This window comes from Anomaloglossus baeobatrachus, chromosome 10 (assembly GCF_048569485.1).
Source record: "Anomaloglossus baeobatrachus isolate aAnoBae1 chromosome 10, aAnoBae1.hap1, whole genome shotgun sequence".
Classification (NCBI taxonomy): domain Eukaryota; kingdom Metazoa; phylum Chordata; class Amphibia; order Anura; family Aromobatidae; genus Anomaloglossus; species Anomaloglossus baeobatrachus.
In genome coordinates this window covers 7,739,848-7,765,433 of record NC_134362.1, presented here as the reverse complement: position 1 = coordinate 7,765,433, position 25,586 = coordinate 7,739,848, and the positions used below count along the sequence as shown (strand labels likewise).

General features: G+C 52.4%; 1 protein-coding gene across 3 annotated transcripts in view; it reads left to right on the top strand.

The window, feature by feature from the left end:
- The window catches only part of DENND2B (DENN domain containing 2B), a 386,185-nt gene that overhangs the window by 357,703 nt on the left and 2,896 nt on the right, over window positions 1–25,586 (top strand). For all 3 annotated transcript variants that reach the window (XM_075326680.1, XM_075326681.1, XM_075326679.1), the window contains 5 exons: window positions 14,089–14,229; window positions 14,305–14,453; window positions 18,078–18,255; window positions 22,162–22,203; window positions 25,348–25,459. In XM_075326680.1, the coding sequence (XP_075182795.1) occupies window positions 14,089–14,229; window positions 14,305–14,453; window positions 18,078–18,255; window positions 22,162–22,203; window positions 25,348–25,459 (622 nt within the window). The remainder of the gene's footprint in view (window positions 1–14,088; window positions 14,230–14,304; window positions 14,454–18,077; window positions 18,256–22,161; window positions 22,204–25,347; window positions 25,460–25,586) is intronic.

The window sequence follows — 25,586 nt, the reverse complement described above, 5'->3', positions numbered from 1 at the left end:
CAGATGTAGCAGAGCTCGGCCTGTCTCCACATTGTTATAGGTCCCTGTACAGATGTAGCAGAGCTCGGCCTGTCTCCACATTGTTATAGGTCCCTGTACAGATGTAGCAGAGCTCGGCCTGTCTACACATTGTTATAGGTCCCTGTACAGATGTAGCAGAGCTCGGCCTGTCTCCACATTGTTATAGGTCCCTGTACAGATGTAGCAGAGCTTGGCCTGTCTACACATTGTTATAGGGCCCTGTACAGATGTAGCAGAGCTTGGCCTGTCTCCACATTGTTATAGGTCCCTGTACAGATGTAGCAGAGCTCGGCCTGTCTCCACATTGTACTAGGTCCCTGTACAGATGTAGCAGAGCTCGGCTTGTCTCCACATTGTTATAGGTCCCTGTACAGATGTAGCAGAGCTCGGCCTGTCTCCACATTGTTATAGGGCCCTGTACAGATGTAGCAAAGCTCGGCCTGTCCCCACATTGTTATAGGTCCCTGTATAGATGTAGCAGAGCTCGGCCTGTCCCCACATTGTTTTAGGTCCCTGTATAGATGTAGCAGAGCTCGGCCTGTCTCCACATTGTACTAGGTCCCTGTACAGATGTAGCAGAGCTCGGCCTGTCTCCACATTGTTATAGGTCCCTGTACAGATGTAGCAGAGCTCGGCCTGTCTCCATATTGTTATAGGTCCCTGTACAGATGTAGCAGAGCTCGGCCTGTCTCCACATTGTTATAGGTCCCTGTACAGATGTAGCAGAGCTCAGCCTGTCTCCACATTATTATAGGTCCCTGTACAGATGTAGCAGAGCTCGGCCTGTCTCCACATTGTTATAGGTTCCTGTACAGATGTAGCAGAGCTCAGCCTGTCTTCACACTCTTATAGGTCCCTGTACAGATGTAGCAGAGCTCAGCCTGTCTTCACACTCTTATAGGTCCCTGTACAGATGTAGCAGAGCTCGGTATGGCTCCACACTGTTATAGGGCCCTGTACAGATGTAGCAGAGCTCGGCTTGTCTCCACATTGTTATAGGTCCCTGTACAGATGTAGCAGAGCTCGGCCTGTCTACACATTGTACTAGGTCCCTGTACAGATGTAGCAGAGCTCGGCCTGTCTCCATATTGTTATAGGTCCCTGTACAGATGTAGCAGAGCTCGGCCTGTCTCCACATTGTACTAGGTCCCTGTACAGATGTAGCAGAGCTCGGCCTGTCTCCACATTGTTATAGGTCCCTGTACAGATGTAGCAGAGCTCGGCCTGTCTCCACATTGTTATAGGTCCCTGTACAGATGTAGCAGAGTTCGACCTGTCTCCACATTGTTATAGGTCCCTGTACAGATGTAGCAGAGCTCGGCCTGTCTCCACATTGTACTAGGTCCCTGTACAGATGTAGCAGAGCTCGGCCTGTCTACACATTGTTATAGGGCCCTGTACAGATGTAGCAGAGCTCGGCCTGTCTACACATTGTTATAGGTCCCTGTACAGATGTAGCAGAGCTCGGCCTGTCTCCACATTGTTATAGGTCCCTGTACAGATGTAGCAGAGTTCGACCTGTCTCCACATTGTTATAGGTCCCTGTACAGATGTAGCAGAGCTCGGCCTGTCTCCACATTGTACTAGGTCCCTGTACAGATGTAGCAGAGCTCGGCCTGTCTACACATTGTTATAGGTCCCTGTACAGATGTAGCAGAGCTTGGCCTGTCTCCACATTGTTATAGGTCCCTGTACAGATGTAGCAGAGCTCGGCCTGTCTCCACATTGTTATAGGTCCCTGTACAGATGTAGCAGAGCTCGGCCTGTCTACACATTGTTATAGGGCCCTGTACAGATGTAGCAGAGCTCGGCCTGTCTCCACATTGTACTAGGTCCCTGTACAGATGTAGCAGAGCTCGGCCTGTCTCCACATTGTTATAGGTCCCTGTACAGATGTAGCAGAGCTCGGCCTGTCTCCACATTGTTATAGGTCCCTGTACAGATGTAGCAGAGCTTGGCCTGTCTACACATTGTTATAGGGCCCTGTACAGATGTAGCAGAGCTTGGCCTGTCTCCACATTGTTATAGGTCCCTGTACAGATGTAGCAGAGCTCGGCCTGTCTCCACATTGTACTAGGTCCCTGTACAGATGTAGCAGAGCTCGGCTTGTCTCCACATTGTTATAGGTCCCTGTACAGATGTAGCAGAGCTCGGCCTGTCTCCACATTGTTATAGGGCCCTGTACAGATGTAGCAGAGCTCGGCCTGTCCCCACATTGTTATAGGTCCCTGTATAGATGTAGCAGAGCTCGGCCTGTCTCCACATTGTACTAGGTCCCTGTACAGATGTAGCAGAGCTCGGCCTGTCTCCACATTGTTATAGGTCCCTGTACAGATGTAGCAGAGCTCAGCCTGTCTCCACATTATTATAGGTCCCTATACAGATGTAGCAGAGCTCGGCCTGTCTCCACATTGTTATAGGTCCCTGTACAGATGTAGCAGAGCTCAGCCTGTCTTCACACTCTTATAGGTCCCTGTACAGATGTAGCAGAGCTCAGCCTGTCTTCACACTCTTATAGGTCCCTGTACAGATGTAGCAGAGCTCGGTATGGCTCCACACTGTTATAGGGCCCTGTACAGATGTAGCAGAGCTCGGCTTGTCTCCACATTGTTATAGGTCCCTGTACAGATGTAGCAGAGCTCGGCCTGTCTACACATTGTACTAGGTCCCTGTACAGATGTAGCAGAGCTCGGCCTGTCTCCACATTGTACTAGGTCCCTGTACAGATGTAGCAGAGCTCGGCCTGTCTCCACATTGTACTAGATCCCTGTACAGATGTAGCAGAGCTCGGCCTGTCTACACATTGTACTAGGTCCCTGTACAGATGTAGCAGAGCTCGGCCTGTCTCCATATTGTTATAGGTCCCTGTACAGATGTAGCAGAGCTCGGCCTGTCTCCACATTGTACTAGGTCCCTGTACAGATGTAGCAGAGCTCGGCCTGTCTCCACATTGTTATAGGTCCCTGTACAGATGTAGCAGAGCTCGGCTTGTCTCCACATTGTACTAGGTCCCTGTACAGATGTAGCAGAGCTCGGCCTGTCTCCACATTGTTATAGGGCCCTGTACAGATGTAGCAGAGTTCGGCCTGTCTCCACATTGTTATAGGTCCCTGTACAGATGTAGCAGAGCTCGGCTTGTCTCCACATTGTTATAGGTCCCTGTACAGATGTAGCAGAGCTCGGCCTGTCTCCACATTGTTATAGGTCCCTGTACAGATGTAGCAGAGTTCGGCCTGTCTCCACATTGTTATAGGTCCCTGTACAGATGTAGCAGAGCTCGGCCTGTCTCCACATTGTACTAGGTCCCTGTACAGATGTAGCAGAGCTCGGCCTGTCTACACATTGTTATAGGGCCCTGTACAGATGTAGCAGAGCTCGGCCTGTCTACACATTGTTATAGGTCCCTGTACAGATGTTGCAGAGCTCGGCCTGTCTCCACATTGTTATAGGTCCCTGTACAGATGTAGCAGAGCTTGGCCTGTCTACACATTGTTATAGGGCCCTGTACAGATGTAGCAGAGCTCGGCCTGTCTCCACATTGTACTAGGTCCCTGTACAGATGTAGCAGAGCTCGGCCTGTCTACACATTGTTATAGGTCCCTGTACAGATGTAGCAGAGCTCGGCCTGTCTCCACATTGTTATAGGTCCCTGTACAGATGTAGCAGAGCTTGGCCTGTCTACACATTGTTATAGGGCCCTGTACAGATGTAGCAGAGCTCGGCCTGTCTCCACATTGTTATAGGTCCCTGTACAGATGTAGCAGAGCTCGGCCTGTCTCCACATTGTTATAGGTCCCTGTACAGATGTAGCAGAGCTCGGCCTGTCTCCACATTGTACCAGGTCCCTGTACAGATGTAGCAGAGCTTGGCCTGTCTACACATTGTTATAGGGCCCTGTACAGATGTAGCAGAGCTCGGCCTGTCTCCACATTGTTATAGGTCCCTGTACAGATGTAGCAGAGCTTGGCCTGTCTACACATTGTTATAGGTCCCTGTACAGATGTAGCAGAGCTCGGCCTGTCTCCACATTGTTATAGGTCCCTGTACAGATGTAGCAGAGCTCGGCCTGTCTCCACATTGTTATAGGGCCCTGTACAGATGTAGCAGAGCTCGGCCTGTCTCCACATTGTTATAGAGCCCTGTACAGATGTAGCAGAGCTCGGCCTGTCTCCACATTGTTATAGGTCCCTGTACAGATGTAGCAGAGCTCGGCCTGTCTCCACATTGTTATAGGTCCCTGTACAGATGTAGCAGAGCTCAGCCTGTCTCCACATTGTACTAGGTCCCTGTACAGATGTAGCAGAGCTCGGCCTGTCTCCACATTGTTATAGGTCCCTGTACAGATGTAGCAGAGCTTGGCCTGTCTCCACATTGTTATAGGGCCCTGTACAGATGTAGCAGAGCTCGGCCTGTCTCCACATTGTTATAGGGCCCTGTACAGATGTAGCAGAGCTTGGCCTGTCTCCACATTGTTATAGGTCCCTGTACAGATGTAGCAGAGCTCGGCCTGTCTCCACATTGTTATAGGTCCCTGTACAGATGTAGCAGAGTTCGGCCTGTCTCCACATTGTTATAGAGCCCTGTACAGATGTAGCAGGGCTCGGCCTGTCTCCACATTGTTATAGGTCCCTGTACAGATGTAGCAGAGCTTGGCTTGTCTCCACATTGTTATAGGTCCCTGTACAGATGTAGCAGAGCTCGGCCTGTCTCCACATTGTTATAGGTCCCTGTACAGATGTAGCAGAGCTCGGCATGTCTCCACATTGTTATAGGGCCCTGTACAGATGTAGCAGAGCTCAGCCTGTCTCCACATTGTTATAGGTCCCGGTACAGATGTAGCAGAGCTCGGCCTGTCTCCACATTGTTATAGGTCCCGGTACAGATGTAGGAGAGCTTGGCTTGTCTCCACATTGTACTAGGTCCCTGTACAGATGTAGCAGAGCTCGGCCTGTCTCCACATTGTTATAGGGCCCTGTACAGATGTAGCAGAGCTCGGCTTGTCTCCACATTGTTATAGGTCCCTGTACAGATGTAGCAGAGCTCGGCCTGTCTCCACATTGTTATAGGTCCCTGTACAGATGTAGCAGAGCTTGGCCTGTCTCCACATTGTTATAGGTCCCTGTACAGATGTAGCAGAGCTCGGCCTGTCTCCACATTGTACCAGGTCCCTGTACAGATGTAGCAGAGCTTGGCCTGTCTACACATTGTTATAGGGCCCTGTACAGATGTAGCAGAGCTCGGCCTGTCTCCACATTGTTATAGGTCCCTGTACAGATGTAGCAGAGCTTGGCCTGTCTACACATTGTTATAGGTCCCTGTACAGATGTAGCAGAGCTCGGCCTGTCTCCACATTGTTATAGGTCCCTGTACAGATGTAGCAGAGCTCGGCCTGTCTCCACATTGTTATAGGGCCCTGTACAGATGTAGCAGAGCTCGGCTTGTCTCCACATTGTACTAGGTCCCTGTACAGATGTAGCAGAGCTCGGCCTGTCTCCACATTGTTATAGGTCCCTGTACAGATGTAGCAGAGCTTGGCCTGTCTCCACATTGTTATAGGGCCCTGTACAGATGTAGCAGAGCTCGGCCTGTCTCCACATTGTTATAGGGCCCTGTACAGATGTAGCAGAGCTTGGCCTGTCTCCACATTGTTATAGGTCCCTGTACAGATGTAGCAGAGTTCGGCCTGTCTCCACATTGTTATAGGTCCCTGTACAGATGTAGCAGGGCTCGGCCTGTCTCCACATTGTTATAGGTCCCTGTACAGATGTAGCAGAGCTTGGCTTGTCTCCACATTGTTATAGGTCCCTGTACAGATGTAGCAGAGCTCGGCCTGTCTCCACATTGTTATAGGTCCCTGTACAGATGTAGCAGAGCTTGGCCTGTCTCCACATTGTTATAGGGCCCTGTACAGATGTAGCAGAGCTCGGCCTGTCTCCACATTGTTATAGGGCCCTGTACAGATGTAGCAGAGCTTGTCCTGTCTCCACATTGTTATAGGTCCCTGTACAGATGTAGCAGAGCTCGGCCTGTCTCCACATTGTTATAGGTCCCTGTACAGATGTAGCAGAGTTCGGCCTGTCTCCACATTGTTATAGAGCCCTGTACAGATGTAGCAGGGCTCGGCCTGTCTCCACATTGTTATAGGTCCCTGTACAGATGTAGCAGAGCTTGGCTTGTCTCCACATTGTTATAGGTCCCTGTACAGATGTAGCAGAGCTCGGCCTGTCTCCACATTGTTATAGGTCCCTGTACAGATGTAGCAGAGCTCGGCATGTCTCCACATTGTTATAGGGCCCTGTACAGATGTAGCAGAGCTCAGCCTGTCTCCACATTGTTATAGGTCCCGGTACAGATGTAGCAGAGCTCGGCCTGTCTCCACATTGTTATAGGTCCCGGTACAGATGTAGCAGAGCTTGGCTTGTCTCCACATTGTACTAGGTCCCTGTACAGATGTAGCAGAGCTCGGCCTGTCTCCACATTGTTATAGGGCCCTGTACAGATGTAGCAGAGCTCGGCTTGTCTCCACATTGTTATAGGTCCCTGTACAGATGTAGCAGAGCTCGGCCTGTCTCCACATTGTTATAGGTCCCTGTACAGATGTAGCAGAGCTTGGCCTGTCTCCACATTGTTATAGGTCCCTGTACAGATGTAGCAGAGCTTGGCCTGTCTCCACATTGTTATAGGTCCCTGTACAGATGTAGCAGAGCTCGGCCTGTCTCCACAATGTTATAGGGCCCTGTATAGATGTAGCAGAGCTCGGCCTGTCTCCACATTGTTATAGGTCCCTGTACAGATGTAGCAGAGCTCGGCTTGTCTCCACATTGTTATAGGTCCCTGTACAGATGTAGCAGAGCTCGGCCTGTCTCCACATTGTTATAGGGCCCTGTACAGATGTAGCAGAGTTTGGCTTGTCTCCACATTGTTATAGGGCCCTGTACAGATGTAGCAGCGCTCGGCTTGTCTCCACATTGTTATAGGGCCCTGTACAGATGTAGCAGAGTTCGGCTTGTCTCCACATTGTTATAGGTCCCTGTACAGATGTAGCAGAGCTCGGCCTGTCTCCACATTGTACTAGGTCCCTGTACAGATGTAGCAGAGCTCGGCCTGTCTCCACATTGTTATAGGTCCCTGTACAGATGTAGCAGAGCTCGGCCTGTCTCCACATTGTTATAGGTCCCTGTACAGATGTAGCAGAGCTCGGCCTGTCTCCATATTGTTATAGGTCCCTGTACAGATGTAGCAGAGCTCGGCCTGTCTCCACATTGTACTAGGTCCCTGTACAGATGTAGCAGAGCTCGGCTTGTCTCCACATTGTTATAGGTCACTGTACAGATGTAGCAGAGCTCGGCCTGTCTCCACATTGTACTGGGTCCCTGTACAGATGTAGCAGAGCTCAGCCTGTCTCCACATTGTTATAGGTCCCTGTACAGATGTAGCAGAGCTCAGCCTGTCTCCACATTGTACTAGGTCCCTGTACAGATGTAGCAGAGCTCGGCTTGTCTCCACACTCTTATAGGTCCCTGTACAGATGTAGCAGAGCTCGGCCTGTCTCCACATTGTTATAGGTCCCTGTACAGATGTAGCAGAGCTCGGCATGTCTCCACATTGTTATAGGTCCCTGTACACATGTAGCAGAGCTCGGCCTGTCTCCACACTCTTATAGGTACTTGTACAGATGTAGCAGAGCTTGGCCTGTCTCCACACTCTTATAGGTCCCTGTACAGATGTAGCAGAGCTCGGCCTGTCTCCACATTGTTATAGGTCCCTGTACAGATGTAGCAGAGCTCGGCCTGTCTCCACACTCTTATAGGTCCCTGTACAGATGTAGCAGAGCTCGGCTTGTCTCCACATTGTTATAGGTCCCTGTACAGATGTAGCAGAGCTCGGCTTGTCTCCACATTGTTATAGGTCCCTGTACAGATGTAGCAGAGCTCGGCCTGTCTCCACATTGTTATAGGTCCCTGTACAGATGTAGCAGAGCTCGGCATGTCTCCACATTGTTATAGGTCCCTGTACAGATGTAGCAGAGCTCGGCATGTCTTCACACTCTTATAGGTCCCTGTACAGATGTAGCAGAGCTTGGCCTGTCTCCACATTGTTATAGGTCCCTTTACAGATGTAGCAGAGCTCGGCTTGTCTCCACATTGTTATAGGTCCCTGTACAGATGTAGCAGAGCTCGGCCTGTCTCCACATTGTTATAGGTCCCTGTACAGATGTAGCAGAGCTCGGCCTGTCTCCACATTGTTATAGGTCCCTGTACAGATGTAGCAGAGCTCGGCATGTCTCCACATTGTTATAGGTCCCTGTACAGATGTAGCAGAGCTCGGCATGTCTCCACACTCTTATAGGTCCCTGTACAGATGTAGCAGAGCTCGGCTTGTCTCCACATTGTTATAGGTCCCTGTACAGATGTAGCAGAGCTCGGCATGTCTCCACATTGTTATAGGTCCCTGTACAGATGTAGCAGAGCTCGGCATGTCTCCACACTCTTATAGGTCCCTGTACAGATGTAGCAGAGCTCGGCCTGTCTCCACATTGTTATAGGTCCCTGTACAGATGTAGCAGAGCTCGGCTTGTCTCCACATTGTTATAGGTCCCTGTACAGATGTAGCAGAGTTTGGTCTGTCTCCACATTGTTATAGGTCCCTGTACAGATGTAGCAGAGCTCGGCCTGTCTCCACACTCTTATAGGTCCCTGTACAGATGTAGCAGAGCTCGGCCTCTCTCCACACTCTTATAGGCCCCTGTACAGATGTAGCAGAGCTCGGCCTGTCTCCACACTCTTATAGGTCCCTGTACAGATGTAGCAGAGCTCAGCCTGTCTCCACATTGTACTAGGTCCCTGTACAGATGTAGCAGAGCTCGGCCTGTCTCCACATTGTTATAGGTCCCTGTACAGATGTAGCAGAGTTCAGCCTGTCTCCACACTCTTATAGGTCCCTGTACAGATGTAGCAGAGTTCAGCCTGTCTCCACACTCTTATAGGTCCCTGTACAGATGTAGCAGAGCTCGGCCTGTCTCCATATTGTTATAGGTCCCTGTACAGATGTAGCAGAGCTCGGCCTGTCTCCACACTCTTATAGGTCCCTGTACACATGTAGCAGAGCTCGGCCTGTCTCCACACTCTTATAGGTCCCTGTACAGATGTAGCAGAGTTCGGCCTGTCTCCACACTCTTATAGGTCCCTGTACACATGTAGCAGAGCTCGGCCTGTCTCCACATTGTTATAGGTCCCTGTACAGATGTAGCAGAGCTCAGCCTGTCTCCACAATGTTATAGGGCCCTGTATAGATGTAGCAGAGCTCGGCCTGTCTCCACATTGTTATAGGTCCCTGTACAGATGTAGCAGAGCTCGGCCTGTCTCCACATTGTTATAGGTCCCTGTACAGATGTAGCAGAGCTCGGCCTGTCTCCACATTGTTATAGGTCCCTGTACAGATGTAGCAGAGCTCGGCCTGTCTCCACATTGTTATAGGTCCCTGTACAGATGTAGCAGAGCTCGGCCTGTCTCCACATTGTTATAGGTCCCTGTACAGATGTAGCAGAGCTCGGCATGTCTCCACATTGTTATAGGTCCCTGTACAGATGTAGAAGAGCTCGGCATGTCTTCACACTCTTATAGGTCCCTGTACAAATGTAGCAGAGCTTGGCCTGTCTCCACATTGTTATAGGTCCCTGTACAGATGTAGCAGAGCTCGGCTTGTCTCCACATTGTTATAGGTCCCTGTACAGATGTAGCAGAGCTCGGCCTGTCTCCACATTGTTATAGGTCCCTGTACAGATGTAGCAGAGCTCGGCCTGTCTCCACATTGTTATAGGTCCCTGTACAGATGTAGCAGAGCTCGGCCTGTCTCCACATTGTTATAGGTCCCTGTACAGATGTAGCAGAGCTCGGCCTGTCTCCACATTGTTATAGGTCCCTGTACAGATGTAGCAGAGCTCGGCATGTCTCCACATTGTTATAGGTCCCTGTACAGATGTAGCAGAGCTCGGCATGTCTCCACACTCTTATAGGTCCCTGTACAGATGTAGCAGAGCTCGGCTTGTCTCCACATTGTTATAGGGCCCTGTACAGATGTAGCAGAGCTCGGCCTGTCTCCACACTCTTATAGGTCCCTGTACAGATGTAGCAGTGCTCGGCCTGTCTCCACACTCTTATAGGTCCCTGTACAGATGTAGCAGAGCTCGGCATGTCTCCACACTCTTATAGGTCCCTGTACAGATGTAGCAGAGCTCGGCATGTCTCCACATTGTTATAGGTCCCTGTACAGATGTAGCAGAGCTCGGCCTGTCTCCACATTGTTATAGGTCCCTGTACAGATGTAGCAGAGCTCGGCATGTCTCCACACTCTTATAGGTCCCTGTACAGATGTAGCAGAGCTCGGCCTGTCTCCACATTGTTATAGGTCCCTGTACAGATGTAGCAGAGCTCGGCATGTCTCCACATTGTTATAGGTCCCTGTACAGATGTAGCAGAGCTCGGCATGTCTCCACACTCTTATAGCTCCCTGTACAGATGTAGCAGAGCTCGGCTTGTCTCCACATTGTTATAGGGCCCTGTACAGATGTAGCAGAGCTCGGCCTGTCTCCACACTCTTATAGGTCCCTGTACAGATGTAGCAGTGCTCGGCCTGTCTCCACACTCTTATAGGTCCCTGTACAGATGTAGCAGAGCTCGGCCTGTCTCCACACTCTTATAGGTCCCTGTACAGATGTAGCAGAGCTCGGCATGTCTCCACATTGTTATAGGTCCCTGTACAGATGTAGCAGAGCTCGGCATGTCTCCACACTCTTATAGGTCCCTGTACAGATGTAGCAGAGCTCGGCTTGTCTCCACATTGTTATAGGGCCCTGTACAGATGTAGCAGAGCTCGGCCTGTCTCCACATTGTTATAGGTCCCTGTACAGATGTAGCAGAGCTCGGCCTGTCTCCACACTCTTATAGGTCCCTGTACAGATGTAGCAGTGCTCGGCCTGTCTCCACACTCTTATAGGTCCCTGTACAGATGTAGCAGAGCTCGGCCTGTCTCCACACTCTTATAGGTCCCTGTACAGATGTAGCAGAGCTCGGCATGTCTCCACATTGTTATAGGTCCCTGTACAGATGTAGCAGAGCTCGGCATGTCTCCACACTCTTATAGGTCCCTGTACAGATGTAGCAGAGCTCGGCTTGTCTCCACATTGTTATAGGGCCCTGTACAGATGTAGCAGAGCTCGGCCTGTCTCCACATTGTTATAGGTCCCTGTACAGATGTAGCAGAGCTCGGCCTGTCTCCACATTGTTATAGGTCCCTGTACAGATGTAGCAGTGCTCGGCTTGTCTCCACACTCTTATAGGTCCCTGTACAGATGTAGCAGAGCTCGGCCTGTCTCCACACTCTTATAGGTCCCTGTACAGATGTAGCAGTGCTCGGCTTGTCTCCACACTCTTATAGGTCCCTGTACAGATGTAGCAGAGCTCGGCTTGTCTCCACACTCTTATAGGTCCCTGTACAGATGTAGCAGAGCTCGGCCTGTCTCCATATTGTTATAGGTCCCTGTACAGATGTAGCAGAGCTCGGCCTGTCTCCACACTCTTATAGGTCCCTGTACAGATGTAGCAGTGCCCGGCTTGTCTCCACACTCTTATAGGTCCCTGTACAGATGTAGCAGAGCTCGGCATGTCTCCACACTCTTATAGGTCCCTGTACAGATGTAGCAGAGCTCGGCCTGTCTCCACATTGTTATAGGTCCCTGTACAGATGTAGCAGAGCTCGGCATGTCTCCACATTGTTATAGGTCCCTGTACAGATGTAGCAGAGCTCGGCATGTCTCCACACTCTTATAGGTCCCTGTACAGATGTAGCAGAGCTCGGCTTGTCTCCACATTGTTATAGGGCCCTGTACAGATGTAGCAGAGCTCGGCCTGTCTCCACACTCTTATAGGTCCCTGTACAGATGTAGCAGTGCTCGGCCTGTCTCCACACTCTTATAGGTCCCTGTACAGATGTAGCAGAGCTCGGCCTGTCTCCACACTCTTATAGGTCCCTGTACAGATGTAGCAGAGCTCGGCATGTCTCCACATTGTTATAGGTCCCTGTACAGATGTAGCAGAGCTCGGCATGTCTCCACACTCTTATAGGTCCCTGTACAGATGTAGCAGAGCTCGGCTTGTCTCCACATTGTTATAGGGCCCTGTACAGATGTAGCAGAGCTCGGCCTGTCTCCACATTGTTATAGGTCCCTGTACAGATGTAGCAGAGCTCGGCCTGTCTCCACACTCTTATAGGTCCCTGTACAGATGTAGCAGTGCTCGGCCTGTCTCCACACTCTTATAGGTCCCTGTACAGATGTAGCAGAGCTCGGCCTGTCTCCACACTCTTATAGGTCCCTGTACAGATGTAGCAGAGCTCGGCATGTCTCCACATTGTTATAGGTCCCTGTACAGATGTAGCAGAGCTCGGCATGTCTCCACACTCTTATAGGTCCCTGTACAGATGTAGCAGAGCTCGGCTTGTCTCCACATTGTTATAGGTCCCTGTACAGATGTAGCAGAGCTCGGCCTGTCTCCACATTGTTATAGGTCCCTGTACAGATGTAGCAGAGCTCGGCCTGTCTCCACATTGTTATAGGTCCCTGTACAGATGTAGCAGTGCTCGGCTTGTCTCCACACTCTTATAGGTCCCTGTACAGATGTAGCAGAGCTCGGCATGTCTCCACACTCTTATAGGTCCCTGTACAGATGTAGCAGAGCTCGGCTTGTCTCCACACTCTTATAGGTCCCTGTACAGATGTAGCAGAGCTCGGCCTGTCTCCACACTCTTATAGGTCCCTGTACAGATGTAGCAGAGCTCGGCCTGTCTCCACACTCTTATAGGTCCCTGTACAGATGTAGCAGAGCTCGGCCTGTCTCCACACTCTTATAGGTCCCTGTACAGATGTAGCAGAGCTCGGCCTGTCTCCACATTGTTATAGGTCCCTGTACAGATGTAGCAGAGCTCGGCCTGTCTCCACATTGTTATAGGTCCCTGTACAGATGTAGCAGAGCTCGGCCTGTCTCCACATTGTTATAGGTCCCTGTACAGATGTAGCAGAGCTCGGCTTGTCTCCACGCTCTTATAGGTCCCTGTACAGATGTAGCAGAGCTCGGCCTGTCTCCACATTGTTATAGGTCCCTGTACAGATGTAGCAGAGTTCAGCCTGTCTCCACACTCTTATAGGTCCCTGTACAGATGTAGCAGAGCTCGGCCTGTCTCCACACTCTTATAGGTCCCTGTACAGATGTAGCAGTGCTCGGCCTGTCTCCACACTCTTATAGGTCCCTGTACAGATGTAGCAGAGCTCGGCCTGTCTCCACACTCTTATAGGTCTCTGTACAGATGTAGCAGAGTTCGGCTTGTCTCCACACTCTTATAGGTCCCTGTACAGATGTAGCAGAGCTCGGCTTGTCTCCACACTCTTATTGGTCCCTGTACAGATGTAGCAGAGCTCGGCCTGTCTCCACACTCTTATAGGTCCCTGTACAGATGTAGCAGAGCTCGGCCTGTCTCCACATTGTTATAGGTCCCTGTACAGATGTAGCAGAGCTCGGCCTGTCTCCACATTGTTATAGGTCCCTGTACAGATGTAGCAGAGCTCGGCCTGTCTCCACACTCTTATAGGTCCCTGTACAGATGTAGCAGAGCTCGGCCTGTCTCCACACTCTTATAGGTCCCTGTACAGATGTAGCAGAGCTCGGCCTGTCTCCACATTGTTATAGGTCCCTGTATAGATGTAGCAGAGCTCAGCCTGTCTCCACACTCTTATTGGTCCCTGTACAGATGTAGCAGAGCTCAGCCCGTCTCCACATTGTTATAGGTCCCTGTATAGATGTAGCAGAGCTCGGCCTGTCTCCACACTCTTATAGGTCCCTGTACAGATGTAGCAGAGCTCGGCCTGTCTCCATACCCGGGTTATCAGTAGTGTAAACAGAAGTGTCGCGTCCTCTTGGAGGGTCTGTCCTCGCACTTTACTTGCGGTCCCTTGGATTTCGGGTCTGTTGCTTGTATTATAAATAGTGACATAATGTTTCTATTGTTTCTCCATAGATCCTGGATGAGGTGGAGCGGAGGAGGGGGATCTCTGCTGCTCTCGTCTACCCATTTATGAGGAGTCTGATGGAGTCTCCTTTTCCGGCTCCTGGGAAGACAATCCGAGTGAAGACGTTCCTCCCGGGCGCAGGGAATGAGGTACTGGGGACAAGTGACATCTTCGGGGCCTCCCTATGGTCATCTGCACATTCATTCATCTCATTGTCACTTTAGGTCATAGAGCTGCGGAGACCGATGGATTCTCGGCTGGAACATGTGGACTTCGAGTGTCTCTTCAGGTTCCTCAGCGTCAGACAGATTATCCGGATATTTGCCTCGCTGCTGCTGGAGAGAAGAGTGATATTTGTGGCAGAGAAGCTGAGGTAAGGCCTGGACCTGACGACACCGCTCTGTGCGCTCCAGCGAGAGAGGAGTGGCTGTGTTTAGTGTCTGTGGTCTGCAGCGCTCCAGATGCTCTGATCCCCAGTATGGCCACACAGAGGGTGGAGAAGGGTGGTGATGTCACAGAGAGGGCGGAGAAGGGTGGTGATGTCACAGAGAGGGCGGAGAAGGGTGGTGATGTCACAGAGAGGGCGGAGAAGGGTGGTGATGTCACAGAGAGGGCGGAGAAGGGTGGTGATGTCACAGAGAGGGCGGAGAAGGGTGGTGATGTCACAGAGAGGGCGGAGAAGGGTGGTGATGTCACAGAGAGGGCGGAGAAGGGTGGTGATGTCACAGAGAGGGTGGAGAAGGGTGGTGATGTCACTGAGAGGGTGGAGAAGGGTGGTGATGTCACAGAGAGGGCGGAGAAGGGTGGTGATGTCACAGAGAGGGCGGAGAAGGGTGGTGATGTCACAGAGAGGGCGGAGAAGGGTGGTGATGTCACAGAGAGGGCGGAGAAGGGTGGTGATGTCACAGAGAGGGTGGAGAAGGGTGGTGATGTCACAGAGAGGGCGGAGAAGGGTGGTGATGTCACAGAGAGGGCGGAGAAGGGTGGTGATGTCACAGAGAGGGTGGAGAAGGGTGGTGATGTCACAGAGAGGGCGGAGAAGGGTGGTGATGTCACAGAGAGGGCGGAGAAGGGTGGTGATGTCACAGAGAGGGCGGAGAAGGGTGGTGATGTCACAGAGAGGGCGGAGAAGGGTGGTGATGTCACAGAGAGGGTGGAGAAGGGTGGTGATGTCACAGAGAGGGCGGAGAAGGGTGGTGATGTCACAGAGAGGGCGGAGAAGGGTGGTGATGTCACTGAGAGGGTGGAGAAGGGTGGTGATGTCACAGAGAGGGTGGAGAAGGGTGGTGATGTCACTGAGAGGGCGGAGAAGGGTGGTGATGTCACAGAGAGGGTGGAGAAGGGTGGTGATGTCACTGAGAGGGCGGAGAAGGGTGGTGATGTCACAGAGGGCGGAGAAGGGTGGTGATGTCACTGAGAGGGCGGAGAAGGGTGGTGATGTCACAGAGGGCGGAGAAGGGTGGTGATGTCACAGAGGGCGGAGAAGGGTGGTGATGTCACTGAGAGTGCGGAGAAGGGTGGTGATGTCACAGAGGGCGGAGAAGGGTGGTGATGTCACTGAGAGGGTGGAGAAGGGTGGTGATGTCACAGAGAGGGTGGAGAAGGTGGGTGATGTCACTGAGAGGGCGGAGAAGGGTGGTGATGTCACTGAGAGGGTGGAGAAGAGTGGTGATGTCACTGAGAGGGCGGAGAAGGGTGGTGATGTCACAGAGAGGGCAGAGAAGGGTGGTGATGTCCCAGAGAGGGTGGAGAAGGGTGGTGATGTCACAGAGAGGGCGGAGAAGGGTGGTGATGTCACTGAGAGGGTGGAGAAGAGTGGTGATGTCACTGAGAGGGCGGAGAAGGGTGGTGATGTCACAGAGGTCGGAGAAGGGTGGTGATGTCACTGAGAGGGCGGAGAAGGGTGGTGATGTCACAGAGAGGGCGGAGAAGAGTAGTGATGTCACAGAGAGGGCGGAGAAGGTTGGTGATGTCACAGAGAGGGCGGAGAAGAGTAGTGATGTCACAGACAGGGATGGAGTAGGGCGGTGATGTCACAGACAGGGATGGGGTAGGGTGGTGATGTCACTGAGAGGGCGGCGAAGGGTGGTGATGTCACTGAGAGGGCGGAGAAGGGCGGTGATGTCACAGACAGGGATGGAGTAGGGCGGTGATGTCACAGACAGGGATGGGGTAGGGTGGTGATGTCACAGACAGGGATGGAGTAGGGCGGTGATGTCACAGACAGGGATGGAGTAGGGCGGTGATGTCACAGATAGGGATGGGGTAGGGTGGTGATGTCACAGACAGGGATGGAGTAGGGCGGTGATGTCACAGATAGGGATGGGGTAGGGTGGTGATGTCACAGACAGGGATGGGGTAGGGTGGTGATGTCACAGACAGGGATGGGGTAGGGTGGTGATGTCACAATAGTCATGTATAGGGGCAGGGTACAGTGTGTGGCGGTGTACACTCCTGACCACAGTCCGGGGTCTTGTCGCTGTCACTTGCTGTAACTGAGCGCTGTCCTGGCTGTACAGATATTTTTGGTCTGGGATAAATAGATGTGTACATTCAGTCTCGCTCTCCCAGCTCAGCGGGGTCCACATTACCCTGGATATATCCAGACATGGAAGCGTGGGAACTGGACCGGACACATCGAAATGTCACCACCCAGGTCACTTCCCCGCAGTGCCGAGCATCGTGGACTGCGCACGGGGTAGACACTGCTGTGCTGGGCACATGGACTCACTACAGCCAAGCAGCGAGGACTGGCAAGGCCCCGTCACACACAGAGATAAATCTTTGGCAGATCTGTGGTTGCAGTGAAATCATGAATATATTGTTCCATTTGTACACAGCCACAAACCTGGCACTGATTGTCCACAATTTCACTGCAACCACAGATCTGCCGCAGATTTATCTCTGTGTGTGACAGGGCCTGCAGAGCCTGGACGCCGGTCATCTGGAGGTCTGACCACTCGGGGAGAGACATAGGGGGGATGTTCCCCAAAATCATGTCATTTCCAAAGACAGTTCCCAAGTCCATCATGACGTTCCATACAGACACCGGATCTACAGCGCTAAAGCCAGTGTGTACCCCAGAGCACTGCCGCCACCTGCAGGGGGAATTAGGAATAGCACATACAGGAAAGCAAGCCTCTAACCCAAACGTATAATAGCACTGGAGCATTATAAGAGGGGCTGATATCAGTCACATGTGTAATGTCTGGGGTTATATCAGCACTGGAGCGTTATAAGAGGGGCTGATATCAGTCACATGTGTAATGTCTGGGGTTATATCAGCACTGGAGCATTATATGAGGGGCTGATATCAGTCACATATGTAATGTCTGGGGTTATATCAGCACTGGAGCATTATAAGAGGGGCTGATATCAGGCACATATGTAATGTCTGGGGTTATATCAGCACTGGAGCATTATAAGAGGGGCTGATATCAGTCACATGTGTAATGTCTGGGGTTATATCAGCACTGGAGCATTATAAGAGGGGCTGATATCAGTCACATGTGTAATGTCTGGGGTTATATCAGCACTGGAGCGTTATAAGAGGGGCTGATATCAGTCACATGTGTAATGTCTGGGGTTATATCAGCACTGGAGCGTTATAAGAGGGGCTGATATCAATCATATATAGGGATGTCTCAGCGCTGTAGATATGTGATATACGCTAGGGATTGTAGCTCGGTTTCTTTCTTCTCTTTCATCCGTCCTCTTGATGATCACTGTGGTCCGCTTCTCCCCAGCCTGAAATGGTTGATAACAGGGAACAGTAGACTGTAGTGGCACCTCCTATGTTTAGCACAGGGCTTGTCACACTATTTGTACCGCGGTTTCACCATTGCTCGTTGTCGTCTGTACTAACAATAATAATGCCCCGGTTTCCTGTGTTGCCGGCAGTATGAGGTTGTCCCTCAGTATATACAGATGTGTCTGTGCATTGTGTGGCTCGTCAGACGGCCCAGTACCGACCCCGTGTCATCTTCTGTCTCCCCAGCACCCTGTCCAGCTGCTCTCACGCCATCGTTGCTCTTCTCTACCCTTTTTCCTGGCAACACACCTTCATCCCTGTGCTGCCCACCTCCATGATCGACATCGTGTGCTGTCCCACACCCTTCCTGGTTGGATTACTCTCCAACTCACTGCCGAAACTGAAGGAGCTGCCCGTAGAAGAGGTGAGAACGCTGCCGCCCCAGCCGGTATACTGCTGCCCCCAATAATGGGGATGTGTGCCGCCCCAGCCGGTATACTGCTGCCCCCAATAATGGGGATGTGTGCCGCCCCAGCCGGTATACTGCTGCCCCCAATAATGGGGATGTGTGCCGCCCCAGCCGGTATAGTGCTGCCCCCAATAATGGGGATGTGTGCCGCCCCAGCCGGTATACTGCTGCCCCCAATAATGGGGATGTGTGCCGCCCCAGCCGGTATACTGCTGCCCCCAATAATGGGGATGTGTGCCGCCCCAGCCGGTATAGTGCTGCCCCCAATAATGGGGATGTGTGCCGCCCCAGCCGGTATACTGCTGCCCCCAATAATGGGGATGTGTGCCGCCCCAGCCGGTATAGTGCTGCCCCCAATAATGGGGATGTGTGCCGCCCCAGCCGGTATACTGCTGCCCCCAATAATGGGGATGTGTGCCGCCCCAGCCGGTATACTGCTGCCCCCAATTGTTTCACCTAATATCCCGCGCTGATCAGACATGAATTACACCACGATTACACGCGGTGATGACGTCGGCGCTCCTCTGCTCAAAGCTGTTGTTTGTTTTTTATTTTTACAAACTTTCTCCTTTCATGGACGCACGGCCATGATGACCTCTTCCCATCATCTGCCTTAATCTGGCGCTGCCCCCCATGCTGTGCCCCTGTAGGAAATCTTTTACACTTGCTGTAAAGAATATCTGCAGCTTAGTAATTGAAATGATCCCTAATGATGCCAGCATTAGTGAATAGCTCCAGAGTGACCCTGTAGTAACATTGCCCCCTGTAGTAACATTGCCCCCTGTAGTAACATTGCCCCCTGTAGTAACATTGCCCCCTGTAGTAACATTGCCCCCTGTAGTAACATTGCCCCCTGTAGTAACATTGCCCCCTGTAGTAACATTGCTCCCTTTTCATATACAATTTGATATGTAAAAGGGGTCAAAAATTATTTCAAAAAAATATATTAACCCCAAATGTATAAAATTGACCTTTATTATAACAAAGCTAAAAATAACTCACAGACATAAACACATTCAATGTCTCAGCTGGGTTCCAGCAGTTAGGAGGGGGTAAATATGTAACAGTGCACAATTCGCTTTTCCTTTTGTCAATCCAACAAACACAGCACAAATTTTTATCCTCCTCCAATAATCAAGAAGTAAATACTTCAGAAGGACAGGAAAGGAAAAAATACAAATATTATATATATCAAAGGGTTTGTGTACAATTCACACTGATACTCATAGTATAAGCCCCCCAAACCCCTACTATACTCACTGCCGATTGATGGTAAAGGAGCTGACCATAGAGACAAAAAGATATTTCGTCTCTATGTCCAGTTCCAAACCCCTACCCAGTTATTGACCAATAAGATATAACCACTGATGTCCAGATATCACCCCTAGTAACCCCTATTGATGTTCTTAATGACCGCTAATCAAACATCCATATCACAGCATTAACCGGTCAAGAAAACAGGGGAAAAACAGGGATATTTATCAAATTTAGGCGCACCATGGAATACCCAAAGGTTATTCCCAACAGAACCAACACCCAACATGCAGTGTAAACCCATCCACTGAGCTGTTGATTTTATATACCGTGCACACCATGGAGTGCCAAAAAGGGTCACTCCCTACAGGACAGAGACTTGATATCGGCACAAAACCATCATCTGAACTGTTAGTTTAGAAAAAATGTCCGTAGTGAAACAAACAAACACATATATGCCATAGATGGTGTAAAGTAAGGAGCCAATAACTATAACTTGTTCCTTAGTAAGGATTCTTGATAGATGAATTAGTTGTCACATATATCCACTGGAGATTATTCTGAAACAAAGTATTTTATAAATATCCTTCTTCACAAAGGCGCTGATCTCAGAAGTGTGGTCCCAGGTTCCTTTTGGTAATGGTTAGACACTCTGTGCTTGATTCACGATCTTAGGATACAGTTTACACCTTACACCTCGACGCGTTTCCCCTCTTGTATGATAAAACCAAAGGGTTCATCAGGAGGTTTTATTGATCCATGAGTTTAATATCAACATTCAATATGGATCCCAAAATCACCTCAGATAAAGCACAGAATGCTGGACAGGACCACTACAGCAATAGTTTACGGGTCCAGATGTCCTAAAACAGTATGGGCTGGCAAAATGCCATGATAACACCCGTCACGGAGAATCCCGGAAAGAGGATACCAGCGCGCCTCGAGGTGTAAGGTGTAAACTGTATCCTAAGATCGTGAATCAAGCACAGAGTGTCTAACCATCACCAAAAGGAACCTGGGACCACACTTCTGAGATCAGCGCCTTTGTGAAGAAGGATATTTATAAAATACTTTGTTTCAGAATAATCTCCAGTGGATATATGTGACAACTAATTCATCTATCAAGAATCCTTACTAAGGAGCAAGTTATAGTTATTGCCTCCTTACTTTACACCATCTATGGCATATATGTGTTTGTTTGTTTCACTACGGACATTTTTTCTAAACTAACAGTTCAGATGATGGTTTTGTGCCGATATCAAGTCTCTGTCCTGTAGGGAGTGACCCTTTTTGGCACTCCATGGTGTGCACGGTATATAAAATCAACAGCTCAGTGGATGGGTTTACACTACATGTTGGGTGTTGGTTCTGTTGGGAATAACCTTTGGGTATTCCATGGTGCGCCTAAATTTGATAAATATCCCTGTTTTTCCCCTGTTTTCTTGACCGGTTAATGCTGTGATATGGATGTTTGATTAGCGGTCATTAAGAACATCAATAGGGGTTACTAGGGGTGATATCTGGACATCAGTGGTTATATCTTATTGGTCAATAACTGGGTAGGGGTTTGGAAAAATATCTTTTTGTCTCTATAGTCAGCTCCTTTACCATCAATCGGCAGTGAGTATAGTAGGGGTTTGGGGGGCTTATACTATGAGTGTCAGTGTGAATTGTACACAAACCCTTTGATATATATAATATGTGTATTTTTCCTTTCCTGTCCTTCTGAAGTATTTACTTCTTGATTATTGGAGGAGGATAAAAATTTGTGCTGTGTTTGTTGGATTGACAAAAGGAAAAGCGAATTGTGCACTGTTACATATTTACCCCCTCCTAACTGGTGGAACCCAGTTGAGACATTGAATGTGTTTATGTCTGTGAGTTATTTTTAGCTTTGTTATAATAAAGGTCAATTTTATAAATTTGGGGTTAAAATATTTTTTTTAAATAACGTTGCCCCCTGTAGTAACGTTTTCTCCTGTAGTAACGGTGCCCCCTGTAGTAACTGTGCCACCGGTAGTAACGTTTCCCCCGGTAGTAACGTTTCCCCCGGTAGTAACGTTTCCTCTGGTAGTAACGTTGCCTCCGGTAGTAACGTTTCCCCCTGTAGTAACATTTCCCCCTGTAGTAACGTTGCCTCCGGTAGTAACGTTGCCTCCGGTAGTAATGGTGCCCCCGGTAGTAACAGTGCACCCTGTAGTAACGTTTCCCCCTGTATTAATGGTTCCCCCTGTATTAACGTTGCCCCCAGTAGTACCGTTGCCCTCGGTAGTAACGTTGCCCCCGGTAGTAACGTTGCCCCCGGTAGTAACGTTGCCCCCGGTAGTAACTGTGCCCCCTGTAGTAACGGTGCCCGCTGTAGTAACTGTGCCCCCTGTAGTAACGTTTCCCCCTGTAGTAACGTTTCCCCCTGTAGTAACATTTCCCCCTGTAGTAACGTTGCCTCCGGTAGTAACGTTGCCTCCGGTAGTAACGGTGCCCCCGGTAGTACCAGCGCTTCTCCATCCCTTCGTCCTGGTGTTTGTTGGGGTCTCAGTGAGCGATGCCCCTGTACTGAGATTTGCCGCCGGTGCTGACCTGCCATGATTCTCCTCCCTCTCTCCACAGGCGCTGATGGTGGATCTCGGCTCTGATCGATTTATAAGACAGGTGAGATTACACGGCAGCTCTGAAAGAGTTAATAATCCATTAATTACCAGCCAGATCCGACTCGAGAATTCTTCTAATCGGGGGAGCGGCATGAAGCGGCCGCGGTCCGGCTCTGGTGCAGAGACCAATTCGCCATGTGGGATTGCTGCGGATGGTGCAGCTTTCCAACAATTGTTAATAGCGGGTCTTGCTTTCTGTTCCCACCCCTGTCTGTCTGTCTGCGCCGGAATTAACGTCCATGAATGCGACAGGGGAAGGAAGGCCAGGTAGACAGGGGGAGGAAGGCCAGGCAGGCAGACGGGGAGGAAGGCCATGCAGGCAGACAGGGGGAGGAAGGCCAGGCAGACAGGGGGAGGAAGGCCAGGCAGGCAGACAGGGGGAGGAAGGGCATGCAGGCAGACAGGGGGAGGAAGGCCAGGCAGACAGGGGGAGGAAGGCCAGGCAGGCAGACGGGGAGGAAGGCCATGCAGGCAGACAGGGGGAGGAAGGCCATGCAGGCAGACAGGGGGAGGAAGGCCATGCAGGCAGACAGGGGGAGGAAGGCCATGCAGGCAGACAGGGGGAGGAAGGCCATGCAGGCAGACAGGGGGAGGAAGGCCAGGCAGGCAGACAGGGGGAGGAAGGCCAGGCAGGCAGGGGGAGGAAGGCCATGCAGGCAGACAGGGGGAGGAAGGCCATGCAGGCAGACAGGGGGAGGAAGGCCATGCAGGCAGACAGGGGGAGGAAGGCCAGGCAGGCAGACAGGGGGAGGAAGGCCAGGCAGGCAGACGGGGAGGAAGGCCAGGCAGGCAGACAGGGGGAGGAAGGCCAGGCAGGCAAACAGGGGGAGGAAGGCCAGGCAGGCAGACAGGGGGAGGAAGGCCAGGCAGGCAGACAGGGGGAGGAAGGCCAGGCAGGCAGACAGGGGGAGGAAGGCCAGGCAGGCAGACAGGGGGAGGAAGGCCAGGCAGGCAGACAGGGGGAGGAAGGCCAGGCAGGTAGACAGGGGGAGGAAGGCCAGGCAGGCAGACAGGGGGAGGAAGGCCAGGCAGGCAGACAGGGGGAGGGAGGCCAGGCAGGCAGACAGGGGGAGGGAGGCCAGGCAGGCAGACAGGGGGAGGGAGGCCAGGCAGGCAGACAGGGGGAGGGAGGCCAGGCAGACAGGGGGAGGAAGGCCAGGCAGGCAGACAGGGGGAGGAAGGCCAGGCAGGCAGGGTGAGGAAGGCCAGGCAGGTAGACAGGGGAGGAAGGCCAGGCAGGCAGACAGGGGGAGGAAGGCCAGGCAGGCAGACAGGGGGAGGAAGGCCAGGCAGGCAGACAGGGGGAGGAAGGCCAGGCAGGCAGACAGGGGGAGGAAGGCCATGCAGGCAGACAGGGGGAGAAAGGCCAGGCAGGCAGACAGGGGGAGGAAGGCCAGGCAGGCAGACAGGGGGAGGAAGGCCAGGCAGGCAGACAGGGGGAGGAAGGCCAGGCAGGCAGACAGGGGGAGGAAGGCCAGGCAGGCAGACAGGGGGAGGAAGGCCAGGCAGACAGGGGGAGGAAGGCCAGGCAGGCAGGGGGAGGAAGGCCAGGCAGGCAGACAGGGGGAGGGAGGCCAGGCAGGCAGACAGGGGGAGGGAGGCCAGGCAGGCAGACAGGGGGAGGAAGGCCAGGCAGGCAGACGGGGAGGAAGGCCAGGCAGACGGGGAGGAAGGCCAGGCAGGCAGACAGGGGGAGGAAGGCCAGGCAGGCAGACAGGGGGAGGAAGGCCAGGCAGGCAGACAGGGGGAGGAAGGCCAGGCAGGCAGACAGGGGGAGGAAGGCCAGGCAGGCAGACAGGGGGAGGAAGGCCAGGCAGGCAGACAGGGGGAGGAAGGCCAGGTAGGCAGGGTGAGGAAGGCCAGGCAGGCAGACAGGGGGAGGAAGGCCAGGCAGGCAGACAGGGGGAGGAAGGCCAGGCAGGCAGACAGGGGGAGGAAGGCCAGGCAGGCAGACAGGGGGAGGAAGGCCAGGCAGGCAGACAGGGTGAGGAAGGCCAGGTAGGCAGACAGGGGGAGGAAGGCCAGGCAGGCAGACAGGGGGAGGGAGGCCAGGCAGGCAGACAGGGGGAGGGAGGCCAGGCAGGCAGACAGGGGGAGGGAGGCCAGGCAGGCAGACAGGGGGAGGGAGGCCAGGCAGGCAGACAGGTGGAGGGAGGCCAGGCAGGCAGACAGGTGGAGGGAGGCCAGGCAGGCAGACAGGGGGAGGAAGGCCAGGCAGGCAGACAGGGGGAGGAGCGGCCAGGCAGGCAGACAGGGGGAGGAAGGCCAGGCAGGCAGACAGGGGGAGGAAGGCCAGGCAGGCAGACAGGGGGAGGAAGGCCATGCAGGCAGACAGGGGGAGAAAGGCCATGCAGGCAGACAGGGGGAGGAAGGCCAGGCAGGCAGACGGGGAGGAAGGCCAGGCAGGCAGACAGGGGGAGGAAGGTCAGGCAGACAGGGGGAGGAAGGCCAGGCAGACAGGGGGAGGGAGGCCAGGCAGGCAGACAGGGGGAGGAAGGCCAGGCAGGCAGACAGGGGGAGGAAGGCCAGGCAGGCAGACGGGGAGGAAGGCCAGGCAGGCAGACAGGGGGAGGGAGGCCAGGCAGGCAGACAGGGGGAGGAAGGCCAGGCAGGGAGACAGGGGGAGGAAGGCCAGGCAGGAAGGCAGGGGGAGGAAGGCCAGGCAGGAAGGCAGGGGGGAGAAGGCCAGGCAGGGAGGCAGGGGTGGGAATAGATAGCAATTTGTATTGTATCAGTCTGATGGCCATAGCCCTCCTCTTATGGGGTCATTCATTATTATGCGACCCCCCATCCGGGTCAATAGACGATATAGCAGGATTGTACAAGGAGTAAGTTGGAAAGGATCCGATCTGTCGCGGTGGAGTGTAGGGAAGAGGAGAGGTTATCACAGGAACATCCAAATCACAACCGTTCACTTACACCAAGCGGAGTGGAGGATTCAATCTGTAGATCCACTTGCTCCCTTTCCGCAATCTATAATAAGGGCCTCCGCATTGATGGCGGATCACAATTGTACGGAGAGGCGTTTCCTCCGTAGTCGGCTGATGTTGGGTACAATGTGTGTTCTGGGGCCGCTGTCCGCAGCTGGTGGGGATCTGGTATTGGCCGTTATTGGGGGCTCCATATCTGTGCTGTGTACTTACAGATGGATGATGAGGACGCGTTGTTACCCCGGAAGCTGCAGGCGGCTCTGGAGCAGGCGCTGGAGAGGAAGGGCGAGCTGATCGGCCAGGACTCGGACAGCGACACTGATGAAGGTGAGAGCGGCCATCATGGGCGGGATGCTTCACTCTTACCACATAAAGCCGCCAGAAATGTCTGGACAGGTGCAGCTCCCCCCGAACAGCAAAGTCTGATCCTGCCAGCGTGCGGCCCCTCTCCAGA